This window comes from Cajanus cajan, chromosome 1 (genome assembly GCF_000230855.2).
Source record: "Cajanus cajan strain Asha chromosome 1, NIPB_CcT2T_4, whole genome shotgun sequence".
Taxonomy (NCBI): Eukaryota; Viridiplantae; Streptophyta; class Magnoliopsida; order Fabales; family Fabaceae; genus Cajanus; species Cajanus cajan.
Window position 1 is genome coordinate 28,440,288 of NC_138517.1, and position 26,921 is coordinate 28,467,208.

At 38.5% G+C, this 26,921-nt stretch overlaps 1 protein-coding gene across 1 annotated transcript; it reads left to right on the forward strand.

Moving 5' to 3' along the window:
- Positions 1 to 20,847: 20,847 nt before the first annotated feature.
- LOC145954111 (uncharacterized) lies at positions 20,848 to 21,357 on the forward strand. The gene has a single exon (XM_083067832.1). The coding sequence runs from the start codon at positions 20,848 to 20,850 to the stop codon at positions 21,355 to 21,357; it is 510 nt and encodes a 169-aa protein (XP_082923958.1).
- Positions 21,358 to 26,921: the final 5,564 nt, after the last annotated feature.

Below are 26,921 nucleotides of genomic sequence, written 5' to 3' on the forward strand. Positions count from 1 at the left end.
TAATTGTTTGGCCTCTATTTTTAAGTGCTCATATTTAGTATAAAAAAAGGAAAGAAAAGAAAGAGCCAAGAAGGCAATAAAAGAAAAAGAAACAAAAGAACAAAAGCTAGAAAAAGGAAAGTGAAAAAAACAAAACAAGTTTAGAAGCACTTGACCTTTGAAATTTTGTGTAACTTTCTTTGAGGTTTAATTGATGTCCAGTGGCTGGAAAAACATTTCTAAATACTCAAAATAATAGCACAATTTTTTTTTTTTAATTTTGTAATCAACTCTAGAGTCATTCCTAGGATTATTCCTTTGAGTGTTAGTATTGAAATTGTCCCTTAATTGTTGTTTTGTGTCTTTCTTGACTCTCTTTGAGTTTGTCATAATAATTCATATTTGAGTTTAGCCTCTTCTAATTGTGTATTTTTAGTTTTGATTTTATTAGACTCCACATTCTCTTGATGGTTGTTAAGTCTTGGTGAAACTAGTCCACTTTCAAGCCATTACACTTGGAAAGGAGTGGATAATTGAGACATAGTGGATTCATCTTAAAGAGGTCACAACTTGAGGGAGATTGAGGTAATAAAATCATTGAGTGAAACACATTGAAAGGATCACTTTTTTTTTCTAATTTTGCAGCCAAGAAAATTTTTGTTTTAGGTAGCAGATTTTGAGACAGATTTGGAGACGGAATTAGAGACGAATTCCAGTAAAACTGATTCTGGTACCAATTGAGATAGAATTAGCGACCAACTTAGCGACGAATTTCTTAGAGCACTATTCTAGCAAGGGAAAACTGCACCTTAGAGACGAAATTTAGAGACAGATTTGCGTGGAACAGTACCAGGGGCTCCAAATCAGTCACAAAGCTGTCTTCAAATTTGGTCACTAATTTTTTGTGAAAATTTTTAATTCCTTGTATTGAATTTCATTTTTTTTAAATCATTAACCCTATCATTGGGTTAATTTCTTACTTTTCTCTGTTAAATCAAACTCACATTTAGGAGTGGTTGTTTGGGAAAACCTTTGCTTAATCCCACCACTCCTAAATAGTTTTAAATAAAGACTACTAAACGTTAGAACTTGTGGAGGTGTCCCTAAAAGGCTTCAAGTGTCATTTGGGCTTCAAGTGTCCCTAAAAGACTACTTGCTTTCATAGAATGTGTAGTACTTGTGGAAGTGGTCTAAGAGATTCTTAGTGTCACTTGGACTTTCACCTTAGAAAATTTGACTAGTGTATGTTTTAATTGCTTTCCTTCGTTAGTTTACTTTCCATTTGTAATTAAACATTCCAAAGTTCGTTTAGAAGGCTTCCTTGCCTACTGGGGGGTTTCGTGCACACACACTTTTATTTTACTTGCCTTGTGTGAAAAATTGTTTTGTATGACAAGTATAAGGGGATTTAGTAATTTTCACTTGAAAAAGCTTGGTTATTAAGTGGCTCCTTGTAACTCACCTCCCTTGTTAGTGCAACTTGTATACTTAGACCTCCAAGTATTTAGTCTTGCACCAAAAAGAGAAAACTTTTTATGAAAACTTTTATCACTCAATTTTGCAATTCTTTAGAAAATTTGTGAAAACCTTTCCTTCGCAAAAATGAGTGATCATTCTCATGATAGTAGTGTGCATGGTCACCATACTCCTAGAAGTCATAGGAGTACTAAAGATGAACTTAGGGAACTTAGAGATTATTAGGAAAAAAGAAAGAAAAAAAGAAAAAATAATGAAACCATTAGAGAGTTGCTTAACAAGCTAATGGTGAATGGTGAGGCTAGTAAGCCAAAAGTCCATGAGGACAATGGGCCTTCTAGGCCCAAAAGGCATGATGGTGAAGGACCTTCCAAGCCTTCTAGAGGCAAGCATGTGGAGGTAGTTTCATGGCCCAAGAGCCATCACTCACACACTCACACATCTTCAAGTGAAGGGTTCTATAGTAATCACCACGATGATGACTACTATCAAAGACCCCCTAGGCAACATAGGCCTAGGCATGACTCACACTCTCTAACAGAACCTAGAGTTGAAATTCCTCCCTTCCATGGTAAAGATAATGTAGATGATTATTTGGATTGGGAGATAAAGGTGGAAAAACTTTTCACTTGCCATAATGTGAGATAAGAGAGAAGAGTTCCCATGGCTACCCTAAGCTTTCAAGGGTATGCCATGTATTGGTGGACTTCCCTTGAAAGGGAAAGAAGAACTCATCATGAGCCTCCAATTTAATATTGGAATGAGCTTAGAAGTTCCTTAAGGAGAAGGCACATTCCTCCTTATTTTGAGAAGGAGTTAATGGACAAGCTCCAAAGACTCCAATAAAGAAACTTTAGTGTGGAGGAATATAGGCAACAAATGGAGTTGCTTGTGTTGAGGGCCAGAATTAGGGAAAAAGAGAGAATCACCATTGCTAGGTTCCAAAGTGGTCTAAACCTAGAGATTAGGGGCAAGGTTGAACTACTACCTTAAAGAGACCTTAATGAACTAGTTCAACTTTGTGTGAGGGTAGAACAACAACTTAGAAGAAAGCCTAACCTTAGGAAGGAATCTACCTCATACCCTAGGAAAGAATTCAAGAAGGAGGGTCATTCCACCTATTCAAAGGATAGACCACTAGAAAAATCCAAAGAAAAACAAAAACAAAAACCTTCCAATGAGCCTGTAGACCCCTAAAATTGTCCGGGTCGGAAATAAGACTCAAAGACTCTCGAAGACCGAAGGAAAGTCAGCCGGAAGGACTCCTGGAAGACCCTAGGATGATTCTTTGTAGGTCTAGAAGTCTTAGAGTAGCTTAGAATAAGGGTGTGTGAGGATTGGAGCTCAATACGCCCTCCTAGAGGTTTAGTACGGCCGTACTAAGCCATTTGAACTACAATACGGCCATAATGAAATCAATACGGCCGTACTGAAGTTTTTGAACTTCAGTACGGCCGTACTGAATTCAGTACGGCCGTACTGTAGTTCAAAAACTCAGTACGGGCCGTATTGACTCCTTAGGCCGTACTGCGCCTCAATCCTATAAATAGGACGTCATTGGCTCGTCCTTCCACACATTTTGGAGCATTTCTCCACCCTCTGGCTGAGTATTCTTGGGTTTTTGAGCTATTCTCTGCCCTAGAAATCTCTCCGAGAGCTGATCCGACTAAGTTCTTGAGTTCACGAGCCTTTAGCTTGAGACTCGAACAAGTCGAAGGGAAATCTCTTTGATTTCCATAGTTAATATTTATTTTTAGGGAAAGGAGCGAGCGAACGTGTAGTGGGAAGGAGCGCCAAAAAGCCTCCTAACTCCTTTTTGAATATATAAAAGCCCGCTTCGAAGGTTTCTTTCCAAATCATTTCTTTTACCGCTTTCATTTATCGCTTTTTGATTGTTGCATTGCACGTTTAAAGCTTTCATCATGTAGATAGTTTACTTATAATCGTTCTAATAAATAGGGGTAGTTTAGTAATTTTACGCTATTATTTATGAAATAATCCGTCATAGGGAACCCGAAAGGGGCGTTGTGGGGTGCTAACACCTTCCCCACACGTAATCGACTCCCTTACCCAACTCTGGTTGTAATGGCCAAAGTTGATTTGCGAAAATCAATTGCCTTATGTCTTTTTCCAATGTTTTGAGTAAAACATTGGTGGCGACTCCAAGAACCCCTTTTTGCGAAAACCACTAATCCATGGAGGGTCCCGTTTGGGATTAACACGGATTGGTCAGAATCATTTAACAAAATTGTTAGTTCGATGAGGTCTCAGTTTGAGAATAAGTCGTTCTAACAATCCATCATTTTTCAAAACCAAAAAAGAGTCCAACCATCGTCGCGAATGCCAATGTCCGTTTCGGCGGGTGGCGACAGAGCCTAGAACTAGTTCCATCAAGTGCTTTAAGTGCTTAGGGAGGGGACACATAGCTTCTCAATTCCCCACTAAAAAGACCATGATCATTAGGGGCAATGAGATCCTAAGTGAGAAAACACTTCATCTTCTTCATCATCCTCAAGTGAAGAAGATGCTAGCAATAGTTCTATTGAGTAAGCACCATGTGGAGGTGACCTATTGGTTGCTCAAAGGTTGCTTACCAACCAACCAACAGAACAAGATCAATCACAAAGAGAGAACCTTTTCCATTCTAGATGTAAAATTTTTAAGAAAACATGTTTTCTCATTGTTGATAGTGGATCTTGCAACAATTTTGTAAGCCAAAGGTTGGTTGATAAGCTTAAACTAACTACTATAGCTCATCCTAAATCTTACAAACTTCAATGGCTTAATGAGGATGGTCCTATAGAAGTTAAAGACCAAGTAAATGTTCCTTTCTCCATTGGAAAATATAAAGAACTTTTATGTGACGTAATTCCAATGGATGCATGCCACATTTTACATGACTTAGCAAGTTTCTATAGGAGGTTTGTTAAGGACTTCTCCCCCATTGCATCTCCTCTTAATGAGTTGGTCAAGAAAGATGTGCCTTTTATATGGAGGGAGAAGCAAGAAAAGGCTTTTCATAACTTAAAGGACCAACTCACACATGAACCCATTGTAGCTCTTCCAAACTTTTTTCAAACTTTTGAGCTAGAATGTGATACAAATGACATAGGCATAGGTGTAGTTTTACTTCAAGGAGACCATCCCATTGCATACTTTAGTGAAAAATTTAGTGGTCCCACCTTGAATTATCCCACCTATCATAATATGGCTTTATCTATTATTTCTATGCTGGTTGCTCCATCTTCTGCTCCATCTGATACCACTGGTGGTGGTGCTGCACATATTGTATATTTTGTGCAGTGTTTCATTTGAGGGGTTATTTGAAACACTTGAACAGACAGTTCCTGCTCCTACTCCTTCTAACACTCCTATCCAATGTGCTCCAATTTTTCCCAAACTTGTGGAGCCTATTCGCCCTAAGCCTCAACAAGAGCCCTTCATGGAGGTTATAATTGATGTTGTTCCATTTAGTGTAGATAGCTCTATGATCCATGCAGATAAAAGAGAACCTAAAGCTTTTGCATCGTCTGTTCCTCCATTTGAGCAAGTGGACACTTCGAGCTCAGACTCCGAAGGATGGAGAGACTTAGAACGTGTGGAAGAGGAAATGTGATGGAGGATCATTAGAGGAGACCACACACTTGAAGACCATTGGGCCTTTAACTAGGTCCATGGTTAGGAATCTAGAAGAGGCTTCTTTAGAGGAAGAGCTTCATAAACCTATGTTATTCATGAGCATTGAGTATGATTCCTCTTATTAGTCTCTTAGCTTCTATTGTAAATACATTGTATAGTATTTGTACATAGTAATACTTGTATAGGTGTATTTTGCCTTTGTATTTGTAAGGCACTCTTTTCCTTTTCTTATAGGTCATTGCTTTAGGATTTTTGGGTATGTTGTTTGGGGACTTTTTCTCCATTTGACCTTGTATTAAGGGTCATTATTTTTCATATTTTTAGCAGTAGAAGTAGGGTGACAAATAGTAAAATATGTAGGTAAAGCTAGTAATTGGGCCTATAGTAGACCTAGGCTAATTTTTACATATTGGGCTTGTTTTGCTGCATTTAATCCAAGGAATTAACTTAGCTAGGTCTCACCCTCATTAGGTGAACCTAACTAAGCAAATTCCAACATTTTTGGATTGGTTTAAATGGAGGAAAAAAAGCTTGGCTGCCTAAGCTCATTATGGCCGGATTCCTTACCTTAGCTTCTCCCACACACTTGATTAGCTTGTGCTACAAGCTTCTAGCTTGGCTTGCTCCACAAGCTTCCAAGTGACTAGGACGATTAGCTTGAGTGCAAGAAGGCTAACCATGATTCTCCTTGAATCATAGTTAGATTAGCTTGCACCACAAGCCACCTCCTCCCTATATAAGTCTTCTCTTACACTTTGTAAACACTTTTTGATGATATTAGAAAGCATTTCCAAGATTTGAGTCTAAATTCTCTCTTCCAAGTTCCTTAACCTCTTTGATTTCAATCCAATTCTTTTATCCTCTTCATACAATAATGTGGTGAGTTTTGAAGTAATTCATCTTCTTCCAATAAGTGGCATCACTAGAAGAGTGTTCTTCACCTTCCAAAGTAAAATTTGAAGTCTCATCTACCTTGGAGGCTTTGGAAAAATCTTGAGGAGATCCAAAAAGCCAAAGATCTAGGGAGGAGCTTGGAGAAGAAGCCATATTAATCCAGTTCTTTAATAAGTTTTCCATCAAAATGTCCTTAGAAGAAGAGGGGGATTGGGAACCCACAATCCAGGACTCTCTATGATGCTCAACTTTCATGAATTTTGATGAGTATGAGGATATGCATTATACAGAGAATCCCAACATCACGATCAACCCTTTCTCTATTACTAAAGAAGTCTACAGGGAGATAAGTCTGACCAACCCTCCTAGGTTAGATGCTCAGACTATGAGGATAGTCCAACAACTACCAATAAAAATGCAAAATCTACTTACTTAAGAATTGCTTTGAAACTAACTATGGAAGGCACCTTCATGAATCTTCTTACTCTGATTGGAGAGCTTTACAAACCTTGGATGATGCAACCTTGGACTAAAGTTTACAGTATAGGTTTTTGTCTCCAAGCCTGCACTAAGCTCCATTTGTAAAGGAAAAGAGAAGATGCCTTAGTACTATACTAATCACAGATATGATAACTATGTAATGCATCACACTTCTTGCTCTCCCTATCCTCAAGGCACCAAACCAGAATACATCCCTTCCTAAGGCAAAGGCTTCACAGCTTATCCACCTGCAAACCAAGAGATTTGTCACACAAAGCCTTAACCTCACAACAATTTGCATCTAAAGAAAAGATTATATAGATACCCATCCCCATATAACTTCACATTTCATGTTTTTCTTCTAAGGGGAATCATCTTTCTATTTAGAAAGTAGTTTAGTCTACCTTCTTTTCCACAGTAGGAACACAATGTGACATCTCCACATCTTTCTCCACACTCCTAAAACGATGCAGGACCCTAGCTCAGCACTTCAAATCAAGAAGCTATGTCTAACGAGGGAGATCATATGATCAACAGCCTCCTAAATGTCTTGCACTAGTCTTTGAATAGATAAGTAAAGACAATTCAACATGTTGCTCGATCATCTCTAGAACTAGAGGCCACCTCCAAATGTTTAGCTATTCACCTTTTGGTGATTCCCAAATGGGGAGAGTTAAAGGTTAAAAGGGGAGAGTTAAAGAGAGAAGGATGTAGCAAAGCAAGCCATAGACAAACAAGGGGAGCAAAGCCTAAAAGGAGCAAAGCATACTACAAACGCAAGAGGAGCTTAAATTTAAATTGTTTACATTTTAAGTTTGATTTTAATTACTCTAACATTATATTATTTACCTTGCTTAGAATATTTGTACTTTGGTTCTTGATTGACATTTTTGACAATTTCATTACTATGGATTTATGATTTTCATAAATTTGTATAAGCTAGTCTTCATGCATGTTTTCAAGGGAGTCCCCTATGCATCTGCATATAGGATAATCATATTCTATTTTATGCGTTTAAGGCTCATTTTAAAAAGAACTAGACTAAAAAGTTTTTGGAAATAGACTAAGCACAAAATGTTTTGGATAAATGAAATATAGCTTAGTTTTTCCCAGTTTCTAAGTTTGATGAAATCAATATGATAATCATGGTTTTTATTAAAAACTACGTACTAGTTATGCAAAAGTCTTAAGCAATATGACATTTTCTATTTGAATAGTCTATACAAATTGTTCAAGTCTTAAAAGATCTTTTTCAAATAGAACGTCTTTTCCTTAAAAGATGAATTTTTTAGTTTGACTAAATAGAGAGAAAGATTTTATAAAAATGTTTTTGTCATCATCAAAAAATGGGAAATGGTAACATAAAAAGGAAGTCTAAAAAATAAAAGGACAATCTTGAATCCCTTGATGTGTTAGAAGTTTTTATGATAACAAACAATTTTCTAAACAGATTAGAGTTTTATAAAACACCTTTTATGACAACAACAACAAGAAGCCATGAGTTTCTCTATAACCGACTAGTTCAGACGAAGCAAATGTTATATTTCATCTGTAAAATGAAGTGCACCAGATGAAGTGCATGTAGACACCTAATTTTGTTCGGACGCATAATGACAAGGAAATGGACATCTAGCATGAACAAAAGAAGTTCTCAAAAGCCTAGAAGCGACACGACAAGACATCAAGAGGCCCAAATCCCAATAAGGATGAATTAGGAGCCTGGAATGGCCGTTCTCAAGCCAGAACAGGTCATTCCAACCTCCTCAAAGGGCCTAGAAACCCTAGGTCAGAACGGGTTGTTCCCAATCTAGTACGGGCCATTCTGACACAGGTTGTTACGAGTAAAATTCAAATCTAGAATGGGTCGTTCCGATTCTGGAATGGGCCGTTCCGATTCCGGAATGGGCCGTTCCCATTCTGGAATGGGCTGTTCTAGATTTAAATTTTACTCGCAATAGAATGACCTAGAACAGGTTGTTCCAAAACTGGGATAGGCCATTTTGGTAAGTTTTGACGTCTATAAATAACCGCATCAAACACTATTCAAGGGGCCAAAAAGTTCAGCTAGGAAGCCTTAGTCAGTTCAAAAATTCTCTCTCTCCTTCTTATTGTATTTCTTGAGATTTGAAAGATAGTCTGTAGTATGTAAGGTATCCAAAAAGTGCCTAAAGGATCTTTGCATTCAAAGATTCAATAAAGCTTGACTAAGAGGTATTCTAATCAATATACTTCTTCCTTCTTTACTTCCTTATTTTAATAAAGGTACTTCTGAATAAAAAAATAATCATGTAGACATTGTAGGATAATTCATATAATTTAAATTTCAAGTATGTAAATAACTATCTATAAATGGGAATTAATATTTAAAATAGTATTTATTATTATGCTAACTTCGTCATAAGGTACCGATTTAGGGCATTGTGGGGGTGTCTAATACCTTCCCTACACGTAACTGACTCCTAAACCCAATTCTGGCTATGAAGGCCTTTATTGGACTTTTAAAGATCTTTTCTTTTTCCAATATTTTGAGTAAAATATTGGTGGCGACTCCTTGAACCTACTTTCAAAACCATTAATTAGGGATTATTCTAGTCTCCAGGCATTCCTTAATTAATGTGATTTTTTAAAATGGTAGATTACCTTATTGGTCGTAAGATCAGAATTTCTCGGGTTACGATAGTGCATGATCTAGATTAATACTCTATTTATTTCTCGTTAAAGAGTCAGATTATACTTTAAGAAGCATTAATACTTTATTCTTGACAAATCAATGGAAAGCTTCCTCGAAGAAAATGAAAGTTTTTAAAAAGGGAATGTCAACTCATTGTGTCAGGATACAAAGAGAAAATCCCAGATATCACAGATAAGACACTAAAAGAGATTGCTCTACGCTGACGCCACTCTGCCACACTCAAAATAAAAGAAAAAGATGATAAGTAGCTACCTAGATCAGATATGGGATACACACATCTCTGATCAACATGTAATGCTTGCATTAAATTCATCAACGGTAATCCATATGATCAACCAACAAGACGGATGAAGCAACACATGAAGACATATAAACATTTAAATTTGAACATTGCTGCAACGATCATCTTCTCTAAAGATACTATATAAGGGTCAAACCCTTAAACAACAAGCAACAAAAAAAAATGCACAATGTAAATGAGGATAGGTGTAATATGAATGATGAAGTAAAAAGAGTGTGCAAGCAAAATAAAAGAAAGTGTTGAACATAAAAAGCATCACACATAGTGATGGAAATCTAATCTCCAAGGATCCCTTTGGAAGAGTTAAGACCAAGAAGGGTGAAGGTTGATCCATAAGAGAGCTCACACTTAAAGACCATTGGGCCTTCTACAAGAAAATTGAGAACTAGAGAGGGAAAGATCCTTCGCAAATCCCTTGCTAATCCCTTGCGAAACCTTAGCAACATATCTTTTGAGTGTCCTCGCAAATCCCTCGTTAATATCTCGCGAAACCTTCCCAATTTATCTATATATATATATTATTCTCTCATGAATCCCTGTAAATATACCACTTAATTTGATATTTTAAATAAATATAAATTAACTACATAATTTTTTTTCAATTGGATATGATTTAAAATAAAAGTTGCATGTAACAATATCTCTTACAAAACCAAATTGTTAAATGTCTTACAAAATCTAACTTGTGAATACTATCTTAAAGAAACCCAAACTAATCAATGTCTTACAAAAAGAAAATCCAAATAACGAGTCATCCTATATAGTAATCAACCTTAGTTAGTAAAATCATCATCTCGTCCTTGATCCTCTCTACATTGGTTGGTTGATGGTGTTGTTAATGGTTAAACTGTCTGAATTATCTGCCTCATCATCTCTGGTAATTGTGTTTGCAAAAAAGAGGCCAATGCAATATTTATAACTATAGTGACCTGTTCTTCTGTCATAGGCGTAAAATTTGTAGAGGAACCTGCAACCTCTGGAGATGAAATTTGTGTAGAGATACTAGTTTCAACTTCATAAATCATACAACAGTGAATGAAGAAACTCACCTGCAATTTATGACTATCACCAACAATAAGAAGTTTCTGGTTTACTCCAAAAAAAAAACGCATTCACGACAAATAGAAATACACATCCATCAAGTCCCTATCGTACACAAAATAACAGTAGTCTTTACTCTTTTGTACAAAAAGTATTTAGTATATAATTAAAATAGGATGGTGCACGCGTTTTATTTCACCGACACAATAAAAAATGAAATATTTTTAGACACATGCATCACCATGATCCTGCGTGAGGAAAACAATTGAATCAGAATATGGGATTGTGGAAGTGCCATAAAAGTGCCAACTACACTACATGTGGTGTGACCATGAGAGACCACCATAGAGACAAAAAGGTGCCTTTGCACAATTTTTATAGCCCTAATTTTTCATTTACTATTTTAAAAAAATGTATACATTTTTTTTCATACATTATTATGACAATATTTCAAAATTGATAATAAAAAATTAATTTATATTTATAAAACACAATTTTTACTAATCAAATATTATTTTAATATAAATAAAAATTAAACTTAAGAGATCATATCAATTATATCTCATAGAAAAATACGTATAGATATACATATATAATATATGTACGGATAAGAGCATTCGGCCACCATATAGCCGAAATCCCATCGGCCACCGAATGGCCGAACCTGGTGGCCGACACCTGATCGGCCACCAGGTATACCATACACTCAAGGATTACCCTTAATCAAGAATTAAGGGTTAATCACACCAATAAGCCGATTAAGGACGTATTACCTAATACGGTAATCCTGTTGCAGGGCCCATGGAGGTCAGGGCCCATAAATGTTAGTATAAATAGATCATGTCACGAGGTAACGTCACTGTTCATTAATTACTATCGATATCTGTGCTTTTCCTGACTTGAGTGTCAGAGTGCCTTTTGCAGGTACCATCCCTCTCACCGGAATATTCGATTGGAGCTCTCGTTCGGCCCTTATAGTACGAGAAGATTACTGGTGTACTTCAGACAAGTACATTTTGGCGCCCACCATGGGGCTAATTGAGAGGTTGAAGGAGCAAGTCGACAAGATCAAAATAATGGCTAAGACAAGGAAGACAAACACAGAAGACCACAGATCCAAAGGAGAAGAGGAACATGTGGAAGTGGTGGATAAAACTAACCTTTCGGAAACCATTCGTCAGCTGAAAGAGGAGATGGCTGCCATGAGGCGCCAAAGAGAGAAAGATGCTAGAGACCTTTCAGCTTTGAAAGCGGAGAACGCCGCTCTAAAAAGTCAAGACTCGTCCTAGAAACCCACTCAGCCGACCCATGATCAAACACAAGCATCGTCCCAGTCCTTGGAAATCCATACATCGGCACCTTGCGCTTCGGCCGTCGCCCCAGAAAAGATCCCGACTATCGGACCATCGACAAGTGTCCAGCCAGTTAGCATTCATCAGCATCCCTTTACTTCATCTATCATGCAGTCACCTTTGTTAGATCATTGGAAAGCTCTTCCAATAGATAAGTACAATGGCACTATGGACCCCGATGAACATATTGACATCTTCCTTACTCAAGTGACATTGAATACCATAGATGATGCGGCCTTATGTCAGATTTTTCCGACATCCCTTAAAGGATGAGCCTTAAGCTGGTTCACTCGGCTTTCTCCCAACTCGATTAATTCCTTCAGTACTTTATCATCGCTATTTACTATACAGTTTGCTACCAGTCGGCCACATTAGCTAACCTCCCTGTCACTAGTCAGCATTCGGCAAGATAAGAAAGAGTCGCTACGAGCCTTCATGGATCGGTTTAACAAGGCAACCCTTGAAATAAGGAATCTCAATCCAGCAATTGCACTTCACTATCTTACCATGGCTTTGAAGCCAGGGCCTTTTGTTAACAGCATTTGCAAAAAAAAAAACCCCGTTGACATGGATGATTTACGGAGAAGGCCAGACAAATATATGCAGATGGAAGAACTGACTGATTTTCGCAACCAAGCCCGAGCCGAACCAGAAAGCAAAGCTGAAAAGGTGGTGGAACAACCATTCAGGGGTCGGAATAAGGAGTTAACCCTTCGAGAACGACCCGCACACGGTCCAAAATATTCTTATTACACTCCCCTCAATGCAAGCCGAGCCGCCGTGCTTGAACAGGCTCTAGCATCCGAAGTGTTGGCAGTCCCCAAAAGAGTGTCAACTCCCCCCCGAGCTGATACAAACAAATCTTGTAGGTATCACCGCAATCGTGGACATTCCACGGAGGAGTGCCCAGCCCTCAAGGATCGGATTGAAGATCTGATCAAACAAGGACAACTCCAAAATTTTGTCGATCGGCCAAAATCGTCTCAGCATCGGCCTGCATACCAGTCTCAACACAGGGACCGACACGAGCACTCAGATAGACATAACCGCGAGCACAGCCGATCAAGATATAGGAAGAAAGAACCCCAAACGTCTAATAGGCGTGTCATCAACACAATTGCTGGAGGTTTTGCCGGGGGAGGATCAACTTTGTTGGCTCAAAAGAGGCATCTGCGAGTCATCAGATCGGTCAATGTGTTGAAAAATGATCGACTTGGCGGTTGCCTACCATCACATTCACTAATGAAGACTTTCAAGGCATTGACCCGGTCTAAGATGACCCTATGGTCATCAGTGTGAAAAAGACATTGATAGATCAGGGCAGTTCGGTCGACATTCTGTACTGGAATACCTTCAAGCAGCTCGGCATTCCCGAGGAGGAACTAACTCCCTATAACGAGCCGCTTGTCGGCTTTGCAGGGTAGAGGGTCAACACCAAGGGATCCATTAAACTCTCCACTTGATTTTGTTTCGACGAAAAGGAGCATCGGGATGTCCAGGTAAAGTATATTTTCGTTCATGCCAACACGTCATACAATATACTACTTGGTTGGCCTTCGTTGAATGCCTTGGGGGCCATCGTTTCGACACCATATCTTGCTATGAAATTCCCATCGAATAGAGGATACATCCTCACCATCCATGCCGATCAGAAGGCAGCTCGGGAATGTTACTTTGCAAGTCTACGGGTACCCCCAATCGAAGAGAAACAAGCAAAATCAAGACAAGTTCATGCAATAACTCCTCAATCCTCGAATTCGGCTTCAACATGGGATCTTGACCCAAGATTAAATGACGAACGGGCAGAACCGATAGAAGAAAAAGTCCCTTTGCAGATTGGCTCGCAACCATCCCATGTCACTTAGATCGGGATTGGCTTGTCAGAAACCGAGAGGCTCGCATTGAGCAAAGTGATCATCTCAAACAAAGACTTGTTTGCTTGGGCACCGTCGGACATGCCAGGCATAGACCCGAATTTTATCTGCCATAGATTATTAATCTGCCCAGCAGCCAAACCGGTTGCTCAACAAAAAAAGAAGATGGGAACGGAAAGGAAAGTCGTTGTTGAATCGGAGGTTGCTAAGCTGCTACAAGCCCGATTCATTCGGGAAGTGCAATATACCACTTGGCTAGCAAATGTAGTCATGGTCAAGAAACCCAATGGAAAATGGCGAATGTGCACGGACTACACCAACCTTAATAAGGCCTGTCCCAAAGATTCCTACCCCTTGCCTAACATCGACAGATTGGTCGACGGGGCGGCAGGACATAAGCTGTTAACTTTCTTGGACGCCTATTCGGGATACAATCAAATCCGGATGCACCCACAGGACGAAGCGAAAATAGATTTTATCATTGAATCGGCCAACTACTATTATCGGGTGATGCGATTCGGTTTAAAAAATGCTGGGGCAACCTATCAACGGCTGATGGATAAGATCTTCAAGTTTTAGATCGGCAAAAATCTTGAAGTGTATGTTGACGACATGGTCGACAAGTCAAATGATCTCGACACTCATAAGGATGATCTTGTAGAAGTCTTTTAACAGCTTCGGAGACACGACATGAGACTAAACCCTAAAAAGTGCATTTTTGGCATAGTTAGGGGTAAATTCCTCAGCTTCATGTTGTCAACTAGAGGCATTGAGGCCAATCCAGCTAAATGCCAGACAGTGATCGGAATGAGGAGTCCGCACAACATCAAAGAAGTTCAAAAATTAGCCAGTCGGCTAAGTTCACTCTCTCGGTTCCTTCCCTACCTGGCCGAAACAGTAAAACCCTGATGGAAGCACTCAGAGAAGAAAGTTGATTCTTCAAGTTTTCCATGCAAGGACTGAAGAAATCTTGAGGTAGAACTCCTTGAGGTGGCGGAATCACCTTGGAGGATTCTCCAATGGTGGAGAAGCAATGGAATAGGTTCGTTTACTTCCTAGCTTGTGAAGGAAGCTTGAGGAACCAAGGCAAAGTTTGAAGAAACTTTGATAGAAACCTTAGAGAAAGAGTTCTCTTCGGTTTTAGGAGGGACTTTTGGAGAGAAATCTGAAGTTTTATTTCTCAAATGCTCAAAAGTGAATACAAGAGTAGAAATTACAAATATATAGGGAGAGGTAGCTTGTAGTGTAAGCTAACCTTAACCATGGTTCACTAGAAACCATGGAAAGGAGTAGCTAACCATCCATGGTTTCTAAAACTTGTAGGAGAAGCTAACCTTGACCATGGTTCACTTAAGAACCATGGTAAGGTCAGACAAACCTACTAAGGTTTAGAAGCTTGGAAGGCAAGCTTCAAAGCTTGTAGGAGAAGCTAGAAATTTCGGCCAAGAACAAAAGGAATGAGCTAGGCGGCCAAGGCTAAAAAATGCTCCATGATTTATTTCAAAAATATTTGATTTGGTTTAGTTAGGTTCATTATATGATGATGAGACCTAGCTAAATCAAATCTATGAAAAATTAGGAGCAAAATGAGTCTAATATGCAAAATTTTGCCTAGGCCCAGTTCTGGCCCAATTACTAGTCACACCCTCAAGCATTGCTAAATGCCACCCCTTTTTCCCTACTGAAAAAATATAAAATGAATGTATCAACAAATGAGGTTAAATGGAGTTACACTCTCCATGTAACCCACCCTAAAAACAATATACAATCACTAATAAAAGCAAGTAAAGTGCCTCACAAATACAAAGGCAAAAATAAGCCTATACAAAGAAACTACTATATGTACAAACATATGAAAAAGGTCTTTAAGATCATCCCATTCCTCTTGGTTCTTTTAAGATATCACCTCTTGGATTTCTTGGCCTTGGCCATAGTCTATCATTCCCTCCCTCTTGAAAAGGATTTGACCATAAATCTCAAGAGTCTTCATGATTATTGGCCACACCTACAAATATATAATAAAATTCATGAGAGGTGATATTCTCAACAAATAAATGTGAAAGGTATATCCTAGAAGGAATCCTTTCATGGAACCTAAAGAAATCTATGATACTAGACCTTCTAATATAATGAATAGGATCCTCTCCTAAACATAGACTAGGTATATTACTAAATCCTAAAAATGTGCTAAAACTAAAACTATAGCACACTAAAGACTTAATCCTAAAAATTAAAACATCTTGCCTAAAGTACCCTATGTGGTAACCTAGGCATTTCCTAGAAAATAAGGAAAATACTACTAAGAAATTTCCTAAACAATTTTGGATTATATTATTTGTTAGATAGTTATGAAAAGAATTTGTCACAAGGAACCTTGAAGGTTCAGATGTTATATCCAACAAATAATATATTCCATAAATTGGGTGCATTATTGAAACAACTAAGGTAGGAAAAGTCCTACACAAAGGAAGGCTATCTACCTTGGGCACCACCAAGGAAGTAGCATGAGAAGTGGAACTAAGTGAAGTCCACTTTTCCTTCACCAAATCTTGAAGTTGAGACTCTTTTTCTTTAAAAATAATGGATTTATGAATCTCCTCCTCAAGACTAGTGGCAGAATGAGGGCAAGAGTTAAGATCTTTATGAATAAAGAGAATTTTTTAACTAGGATTTTTAGTACTAAAACAATTCTCTTTAGTCACAAATCCTTTAGAGGATATTTCTTCCTCTTTAATCTTCCCTGCACATAGTTCTTTCTTTTTTTCTATTTCTTCTTTTCTTTTGATTTTCATTTGTCTTCTTCTTTTGTGTTTTCTCATGTCTTCTTTCAATTTTTCTTCTTCTTGTTTAAGAATTCTCAACTTCTCATCTAGGATAGCAAGTTTGGCCTCTCTTTCAATTTTATCCTTCTCTTTTTGAAAGGCCTCTTGCTTCTTCCATAGTTTAAGTGATTTTAGCTCTTTTGTTAAGTAAGAAATGCTTTTAGGAGAGCTATCACTTCCACTATAGTTGGATTGTTGAGACATTTTAAACAACAAGATTTTTCTCTTCACACAAAAATAGATTTTAAGAAAATAATATTTTTGAAGTGCTTAGACTTGGCACTTAGAGGTCTAAGAGTACAAATTGAACTATGGAGGGAGGTGAGCTACTAAAGACCCACTTAATAACCAAGCCTCTTCAAGTAAAAGTATGTTTGCCTTGCACAAAACAATTTTCACAAAGATATTTTTCAAAGAAAAATAACAAGCAAATGCCTAAAGTGTACAATTAATCAATACTTGAAAACATAAATGGCAAGAAAACATAGATTGCTTGAAAACTTAAATTGCTGAAAACATAAATTGCTTAAAACATAAATTTCATGAAATCTTAAAGACAAGAAAACATAAACTAGGCGTTGAAAGCAATTAAACCTATGTGAGAGCTTAAAAGGCACCAAAGACCTTCAAGGACCCTCTCACAAGTACTACACGATTTTACTATTAGAACACTTAAGGAGAGATGAAGATACACCAAAGGCACTCCAAGACACTCCTTAATAAAGGCCTTGTACAAAAATTGGAAAATTAAAAGATTACAAGAAAAAATTGAAATGCAAATTTACTTCAAATGAAATGCAAATTCACACTCCAAATGAAATGTAAATTCACACCAAATGAAATGTAAATTCACAATCAAATGAAATTAGTGGCTGCACTTAATTTCAAAGAAAAAAATTAGCCACTAATTAGAGACAAATTTTAGAGACGGATTTTGTAAGGAAAAATAGGTTTAGTAACAAAAATTTCCGTCACTAAAATTGGTCTCTAAAGTTCACAAAAATTTTCAAAATTTTGTTGCTCCTTCTCTTCCAATTCCAGCCACCAAGCATGCAGCCCTCACAAGTTTATCACTCTTCTTTTAGAAGCAACCTTGACTTTGGTTACTTCTAGGTGTTTTCAAGAGAATTTCCACCAAGAGAGAACAAGCTCCCTAAGCAACCACCAAAGCCTTCAAGTTGACTTCCTTTGACTTGGCCTCCTACACCTTTTAAGAAGCACTCAACCACCTTCAATTGCTGGAATATTAGTGCTAAAACTGAAAAGGCACAATTTATAATTGCTACACCAATTGGTAGAATGAAATGAGACAAACTAGAAGGAGTTCCACAAAAAAGACAAGCAAAAATTAAGGCAAATTTAGAAAGCTAGCACACAAAGATAACCTACCAAAGGCACTAAAATGGATTAAAAAATAAAATCTAAGATTAGAAACAAAAATAAGACACAAAATATGTGGCTGGAATGAAAATATTATAGGAAAGAACACACCAAAACCGAGAGCTAATTCACACAAATTTTTCACTCCTTTTGGCTTTTTCTTTTGCTATTTTCTTTCTTTTCTTTTTGCAAAATATTTTTCACTTCTTTTTCTTTGATTAATCAGGAGTTTAAATGCCTTTTGAAAAATTATAGGTCTCGGCCTTAGGCTAGAAAAACTGCAGCAAAAATATTTTCACAAAACAAGAGGTGTTCACAAGCATGTTTTCACTAGTGCTTCACAATTTTATAGTATTTTTAGGTCAAATTTTTAGGCACTATTTTCTTTTGTTTTTCTCATGCATTTGGAACACATACACCTCTGTTTTGCCTCTGTTTCTAATGTATAAAAATTTGTTAAAAGTTTCAGCCACACAATAAGACTCAAGGAAACCTAATAGGAATTAGTGTTTAGTAATTTTTTGACAAAACTTTTAACAAGACATAATAGAAACCTAACTCTAGAAAATTTGCTAGAACTAATAGAAAATTATGAACACAAATATGTAAAATAAAAGCACATATAGGTAAGGTTCAGATTCAATAAGAAAATACACAAAAAATTTCGGACACAAACAACACACAAAAAATTAGGTCAACAAGCTAGTCTAGGAATTCTCAACATGAAAAGGACTACACATGACTTCTATGACAAAACAATTGATTCAAAAATAAAACTAATGCAATGTGAATGAAGTCCAATCACGGACACATGTTATAGAATGGAGAGACTCAAACAAAAGCAAAACGTACAAGTATAGAAACCTAAAGCACAAAACAATTGATTCACGGATTAATAGGAACAAGCAAAAACATGAATCAATTTCTTCTTATGTGACATAGGATCTATAAAAAATTTTAGAAAATTTAGATCCATGCAGAAAACACATATTTAGACATAGGAGAAGGAAGAAACAACACGGATTCATACAAAAAAAAATTAGAACACCAAACCTCAAGAGCACTAGGCTCTAATACCAAAACTGATGGAAGCACTTGGAGAAGAAAGTTGATTCTTCAAGTTTTCCATGCAAGGACCGAAGAAATCTTGAGGTAAAACTCCTTGAGGTGGCGGAATCACCTTGGAGGATTCTCCAATGGTGGAGAAGCAATGGAATAGGTTCGTTTACTTCTTAGCTTGTGAAGGAAGCTTGAGGAACTAAGGCAAAGTTTGAAGAAACTTTGATAGAAACCTTAGAGAGAGAGTTCTCTTCGGTTTTAGGAGGGACTTTTGGAGAGAAATCTGAAGTTTTATTTCTCAAATGCTCAAAAGTGAATACAAGAGTAGAAATTACAAATATATAGGGAGAGGTAGCTTGTAGTGTAAGCTAACCTTAACCATAGTTCACTAGGAACCATGGTAAGGTGTAGCTAACCATCCATGGTTTCTAAAACTTGTAGGAGAAGCTAACCTTGACCATGGTTCACTTAAGAACCAAGGTAAGGTCAGCCAAACCTACTAAGGTTTAGAAGCTTGGAAGGCAAGCTTCAAAGCTTGTAGGAGAAGCTAGAATTTTCGGCCAAGAACAAAAGGAATGAGCTAGGCGGCCAAGGCTCAAAAATGCTCCATGATTTATTTCAAAAATATTTGATTTGGTTTAGTTAGGTTCATTATATGATGATGAGACCTAGCTAAATCAAATCTATGAAAAATTAGGAGCAAAATGAATCTAATATGCAAAATTTTGCCTAGGCCCAGTTCTGGCCCAATTACTAGTCACACTCTCAAGCATTGCTAAATGCCACCCCTTTTTCCCTACTGAAAAAATATAAAATGAATGTATCAACAAATGAGGTTAAATGGAGTTAAAATCTCCAAGTAACCCACCTTAAAAACAATATACAATCACTAATAAAAGAAAGTAAAGTGCCTCACAAATACAAAGGCAAAAATAAGCCTATACAAAGAAACTACTATATGTACAAACATATGAAAAAGGTCTTTAAGATCATCCCATTCCTCTTGGTTCTTTTAAGATATCACCTCTTGGATTCCTTGGCCTTGGCCATAGTCTATCAAACCCATCATCAGACTGCTAAAGAAAGCCAGCAAGTTCAGTTGGACGGCAGAGTGTGAGGAAGCTTTTAAGACCCTCAAGCAACGAATCGACTCGCCTCCGATCCTTTCCAAACCTGATTCCAATCTGGACATGGTGGTGTACCTGTGTGTCTCCAACGAAGCAATCAACACCATCTTGGTGCAAGAACAAGATTCAAAAAGATCAATCTATTTTGTCAGCTGAATGCTTCAAGAATTCGAAGGGAGGTACCAACTTCTGGAAAAGGTGGCACTGTCCACACGGCACGGCGTCTCCGACAATACTTCCATAGCCATCGAGTCATAGTGCGTACTGATTGTCCAATCACCAAAGTCTTAAGAAAACCCGAGTTAGCAGGATGCATGATGGCTTGGTCAATCGAGTTGTCCGAGTTTGACATATCATTTGAACCAAGAGGCCCGATCAAGTCGCAATGCCTAGTCGATTTCATCAACGAGTTGCAACCAATCGAACATTTCGAGAGTGACCAATGGACGATCCGTGTTGACGGTTCGTCTAACAACCAAGGCAGTGGGGCGGGAATAATCCTCGAAGGAATGACAGGCTTGGCGCTCGAACAATCCCTTTGCTTTTCTTTCAAAGCTTCAAATAATCAAGCCGAATACGAGGTGCTATTGGCAGGGTTAAGGTTGGCCCGAGAAATAGGCGTTCAGAAGCTGATATGTTGGACCGACTCGAAGGTCATCTCGGAATAGGTGAATGAGAACTTTCAAGTTAAAGATGCCCACTTGTTGAAGTATTATCATACTTTTCGAGACATGTGCCAAAATTTTGATGAAGTAACCGTGAAGCACACACCCCGAGAGAACAATGAGAGGGCCGATCAGCTAGCCCGATTAGCGACCAGCAATCGCAAACCTGGGCAACTCCGGACCACCCTTCATTTTGAACTCTTGACCCTGAGAATCGATACCGCTGAGTGTCTCGTAGTTACCGAGCAACCAACAACATGGATGAGTGACATTTTATGCTTTATTACTGATGGCACCGAACCAGCATGCCCTTCGGCTGCCAAGAAGTTGGGAACCCAAGCTGCAAGGCATCTGATAGTTGGTGGTGAACTCTACCGGAGAGGTTTTTCATCTCCTTTGCTTAAATGTTTCGACTTCAAACAAGTCGATTATGTTGTGATGGAAGTTCATGAAGGAATCTGCGGCTCTCACTCGGGGGGAAGGACGTTAGCTGCAAAAGTACTAAGGGTAGGCTACTACTGGCCGACACTCAGGTCCGATTGCATAGAGTTTGTCAAACAGTGTCTTCAATGCTAGAAACATGGCAACCTAATTCATGCATCGGTCGAACAGCTACATAGCATCAGTTCGCCGTGGCCGTTCGCCCTATGGGGAATGGATAGACTGGGTCCATTCCCTATTTCCAAGGGATAATGAAAGTTCTTGTTGGTCGCAATTGATTATTTCACCAAGTGGATCAAGGCCGAGCCACTTGCCACCATCATAGCAAACAACGTTCAAAAGTTCCTATGGAAGAATATCATCACACGCTTTGGCATCCCTCATGCCATTATAACGGACAATGGCCTTCAATTTACAGACCATAAGCTCAACAAGTTTCTCCAAGACTTGGGGATCAAACACCGATTTACATCAGTCGAGCATCCAAAATCAAACGACCAAGCCGAAGCCTCCAACAAAGTTATTCTCTCGGAATTGAAGAAGCCGAAGCCTCCAACAAAGTTATTCTTTCGGAAGTACTATGGGCTTATTGTTGCACCCCCCTGTCCACAACCCAAGAGACCCCCTTCCAATTGACGTATGGCACTGATGCAATGATTCCCATTGAAGTTGGAGAGCCTTCATTTCGCCGATCACATTTTGATGAGGCTTCCAACGATGCATCGCTTCGGGCCGAGGTCAATATGGTTGATAAAGTGCGCGATAGGGCTCAGCTTGTTGCCGAGGCATGCAAACAGAGAATGACTCGGAGGTTTAACTCCAACCTCACCAAAAAAGATTTTAAGGAAGGAGACTTGGTGTGGAGAACACAAGGATCGGCGAGACGCAACCCCCGCGAAGGCAAGTTAGCGGCCAACTAGGATGGCCCGTTCCGAATTCGGCACAACCTCCAAAATGGAGCATACAAGTTAGAAGAGCTTTCGGGAAAAATCATTCCCAAGACGTGGAATTCGACCCATTTAAAGACTTACTATAGTTAATTCTTGTAATATCAAAAGCAATCGATGATGTACACACATGGTGCACTCTTTTCCTTGATCGGTCTCTTCTCCCCTTATAAAAAAGTGAAAAGGGTTTTTGCCGACAAGGTTTTTAACGAAGCACCCATTAATGAAAGTCATTTTATTGATATTATTACTCTTGTTTATACTTCATAGCTCATACAAAAAGGCTTCCCTCCCGAGTGATCCCACTCGACTAAAGATGTGCCTTCAGACTTCACTCAAAAGGCTTCCCTCCCGAATGAACCCATTCGGCCAAGGATGTGCCTTCAAAATTCATACAAAAAGGCTTCCCTCCCGAGTGATCCCACTCGGCTAAGGATGTGCCTTCGGACTTCACTCAAAAAAGGCTTCCCTCCCGAATGAACCCATTCGTCCAAGGATGTGTCTTCGTAATTCGTACAAAAAGGCTTCTCTCTCGAGTGATCCCACTCGGCTAAGGATGTGCCTTCGGACTTCACTCAAAAAAGGCTTCCCTCCCGAATGAACCCATTCGGCCAAGGATGTGCCTTCGAAATTTGTACAAAAAGGCTTCCCTCCCGAGTGATCCCACTTGGCTGAGGATGTGACTTCGGACTTCACTCAAAAAAGGCTTGATGGAAGCTCTTGGAGGAGATTGTGGTTCCTTCAAGAATTCCATGCTTAGGACCGAAATGCCTTGAGGTTGACTCCAAGAGAAGCTCGAAATCTCCTTGAAGAAGTCTTCAATGGAGGAGAAGCCTTGGAAGGAGGTTCGGTGATGGAGGACCATCCAAGGAAGAGGAATACATGAAGGCCATTGGACCTTTGACAAGGTCCATGGTAAGGAAGCTAGAAGAGACATCCAAGGAGGAGGTGCTTCTTAGACCCTTGCTCACCATGAGCATTGTGTACTTTTCTCCTTAGTAGTATCTTGAGTAGTCCCATTGTATATATTGTATATAGTAGACTTTGTATAGGATTGTTTTGCCTTTGTATTTTGGAGGCACCTTTTTCTTTTAGAAGTAGGCATAGGAGTGGCATTAGTAGACTAAAGTGTGCTCCTAGCATTTTAGCCAAATGTGGTCTTAGGATAAAGGTTTTACATATTGGACTCATTTAACTCCTAATTTTTCATAGATTTGATTTAGCTAGGTTCCATTCACATTGAATGAACCTAACTAAACCAAATGAACCATTTTCAAACCGGGTGGAGTTAAATGAAACCAATCAAAACCGTCCACACCTTTGTGTTCACACCTTGTGTTCACATTGGTGCACACTTGGCCAAATGCTTGGACCTCTTTTCTCTCCTACACAAGGGCGGTTTAGGAAGGCTCAACCATGGTTCTTAGTGAACCATGGTCTAGCCTTTTCTTGCTCCCTAAGTTGGACGGACCCAACCATGGTTCCTAGTGAACCATGGTCTAGTCTAGCTTAACCCCTAGGTGGCCACGCCTATATAGCCTCAAATTTTCACTTGTATAACACTTTTGGCATTAATGAGAATTGAGTATTCAGATTAGAGATCAGATTTCTCTCCTCCCAAAGGTCCTAAACCTCTTTGTGCAAAACCAATCTCTTATCACTTTTCCAAAGACAAGTGTGGCGGGTTGAAGAATGCTTATCCCTTCACCAAGAGTGGCGCATTCTTGAGAGGTTTCCCCACCATCTTAAGGTGGCCGTGAGGTTCCTCCCTCCATTGGAGCCTTACACAAGCATTGGAAGGATTCTAGGAGCCAAAGATCTAGGGAAAGACTTGAAGGGAGCTACATCAATCCGGTCCCCTCCAAAGTTCTTCCATCATTTGGTATCAAGAGCTAGGTCTCCAAGTAATCCGAATTCCCTTGCTTCTTTGTTTTCTTTTTGTGAATCTTGCATAATCTTGCTTGAGTCTTGTTCTGTTCTCCTTGTCTTCTTTTCCTTTTCTTTGAGTCTTGGTATGTGCCTTGAGTGATTCTTGTGTCACACTTATAAATCTATAGAACTCACTCACATTGTCTTGCCTTTCTTGATTCATTTTTGCTAATCCTTGTGAATCAATCTTGGTATGTGCTGTAGGTAATCTTTGTGTATCTTTCTCTATGATTTAGGATTGTCTTTATTTTCTTTTGTGTCCCTACAAGTTTCGGTCCAAAAAGAACTCCAAGAAAGAATCAAGAAAACAAATCTTTTACATTTCTTAATCTACTAGTTTTGTCTTAGAGTCATGTGTAGTTGCTTTGCTTGTCATTAAATCCGTGTAGTCCCTTTTTCTTTTTGAATCTTGAAATATTAATCTCTGAACTTGAGTTGTGTCATTGCTGGTTGCATGGTAAAATCATTCTTAGAGTGCTCACAAATTAATGCCTATGCATGTTATTAGACCTAACATGTTCTAGAGTCATTTTGTGAAATTCTTTGCTATTAGTTTCATAGCAATTGTTGACCAGCAATTCTTTTGTGTGTCTTGTGCTTGCTTTGATTAAAGAAAACAGAGAAAGAAGTGCCTAGAAAACGTTCTTTAAGTGTGCTAAAAGAAGTGACAAAATGGAACAAAACTAGTACTAAAAAGTGCTGAAAATTTTGCCTAAGTGCACTTGGAATTTCTCCTCTTCTTTCTCTTCTTTTCTCCACCACTTGGAAACCTTTGAATTTGTGATTGGCCTCTGTTTAAAGTGCTTAACATTCTGTGTTTAAGGAAAGAAAAGAAAGAAAAAGATTTCAAAAAGCAAAGAAAAAGAAAAAGAAAGCAAAAGAAAAGAAACTAGAAAAATTCAAGTTGAAAAATTAGCAATTTGTAGCACTTGGCCTATTGTTTTTTGTGCGAATTTTTGTATGTGGTTTCCTCACTGTCCAGTGGCTGAAAAGAGTTTTAAAAATCATCTTAGCATTGCACAAATTTTGTTTTTGGTTTTTGTAATCAAATCTAGTGCCATTCTTAGGAAAATCTTTTGAGTGCTAGCTTTGAAATTAGTCTTAATTGTTGCTTTGTGTCTTTTTGGCTCTCTTTGTTTGTCTCATCAATTTCCATTAGAGTTTTGCCCTTCCCAAATTGTGCTTTTCAGTTTTACTTCTTTGGCCTCTTTCCTCTCTTGTTTTGCTTGCTAAGCTTGGTGAAGTTATAGGCCTTGTTCAAGTCATTACACTTGGAAGGAAGGTATAATTGAGGCATGTGGTTGACCTCAAAGGAGTTTAGCCTTGAAGGAGGATTGAGGTACATAATTGCTGAGTGAAACACATTAAGAGAGGCTGACTTGTTTGCTCCTTGTGCAGCCAAAATTTGCTTTGAATTTGTAGGTGAAAATTGGTGGCAATTGGTGGCGGCCTTGGTGTAGATTGGTGGCGGTTTTGGTGTATCTTTGTGGCGGCCTTGGTGGAACCTTGTGGCTGTTTGTAAGACCTTGAAGAGGACTTGGTTCCAGCCAATTTGGGGCGTTTCCCTGGGGTTCAAAACTGCACCAAACTGTCCCAGCTGCCTTGGTGGAAGATAGGCCAAGAAGAACCATTGTTTTGTATTGACTATTTGAGTTGTAACTTCATAATTTTGTTGAATAGTTTTGTGTGATTTCTCTTGTATTCAACTTGCATTTAGGGGTGGCTGTTTGGACATTAAGTAAGCTCCACCACCTCCTAAATAGTCCTACTTAATTTCTATTAGCCTCGATTAGTGCTTGTGGAAGGGTCCCCAAAGGCTGTAAGTGCCACCTTGGGCTTCCACTAGGAACCGGCTAGATTTAGTTTTAGCTTTCATAAACCGGATTTCTAGGTTGGTGAAAGTGTCCCAAAAAGCCTTAGGTGCTACTTGGACTTTCACCTTAGGATAAGCGACTAGTATATGCTTTATTTGCTTTCATTTTAATTGTTTAGCTCCTAAGTTCGTTTAGAAGGCTTCTATTGCCTACTAGGGGTTTCGTGCACACACACACAACTACTTTGCTTACTTGTGTGAAAATTTGTTTTGTAAGAAAAGTATAAGGGGGTTTAGTAATTTCCACTTGAAAAGGCTTGGTTATTAAGTGGCTCCTTGTAGCTCACCTCCCTTGATAGTGCAACTTGTATACTTAGACCTCCAAAGTACTTAGTATTACACCAAAAAGAAAAACTCTTTGTGAAAATCTTTATCACTCACTTTGCAAATTCTTTTAAAATTTGTGAAAACCTTTTCTCTTGCAAAAATGAGTGATCATTCTCGTGATAGTAGTGTGCATGGTAAATATTCTCCTAAGAGTCATAAAAGCACTAAAGATGAGCTTAGAAAACTTAGGGAATATATTAGGAGAAAAGAAATCAAAAAAGAAAAAAACAATGAAACCATAAAAGAGTTGTTGAATAAGCTTATGGTGGGGGGTGAGACTAGCAAACCCCATGCCAATAAGGGTCATGGACCTTCTAGGTCCCATAAACATAAATATGAAACACCATGTGAGGGTGATCTATTAAATGCCCAAAGGTTATTAACCAACCAATTAAAAGAACAAGATCAATCACAAGGAGAGAACCTTTTTCATTCTAGATGCAAAATTTTCAAGAAAACATGTTCTCTCATTGTTGATAGTGAGTCTTGTAACAATTTTGTAAGTCAACGGTTGGTTGATAAACTTAACTTAACTACTATAGCCCATCCTAAATCTTATAAACTTCAATGGCTTAATAAGGATGGACCTATAGAAGTTAAGGAACAAGTAAGTGTGCCTTTCT

Coding starts and splice junctions, on each gene's coding strand:
- LOC145954111 (XM_083067832.1), top strand. CDS start 20,848: ATGTGCCAAAATTTTGATGAAGTAACCGTGAAGCACACACCCCGAGAG.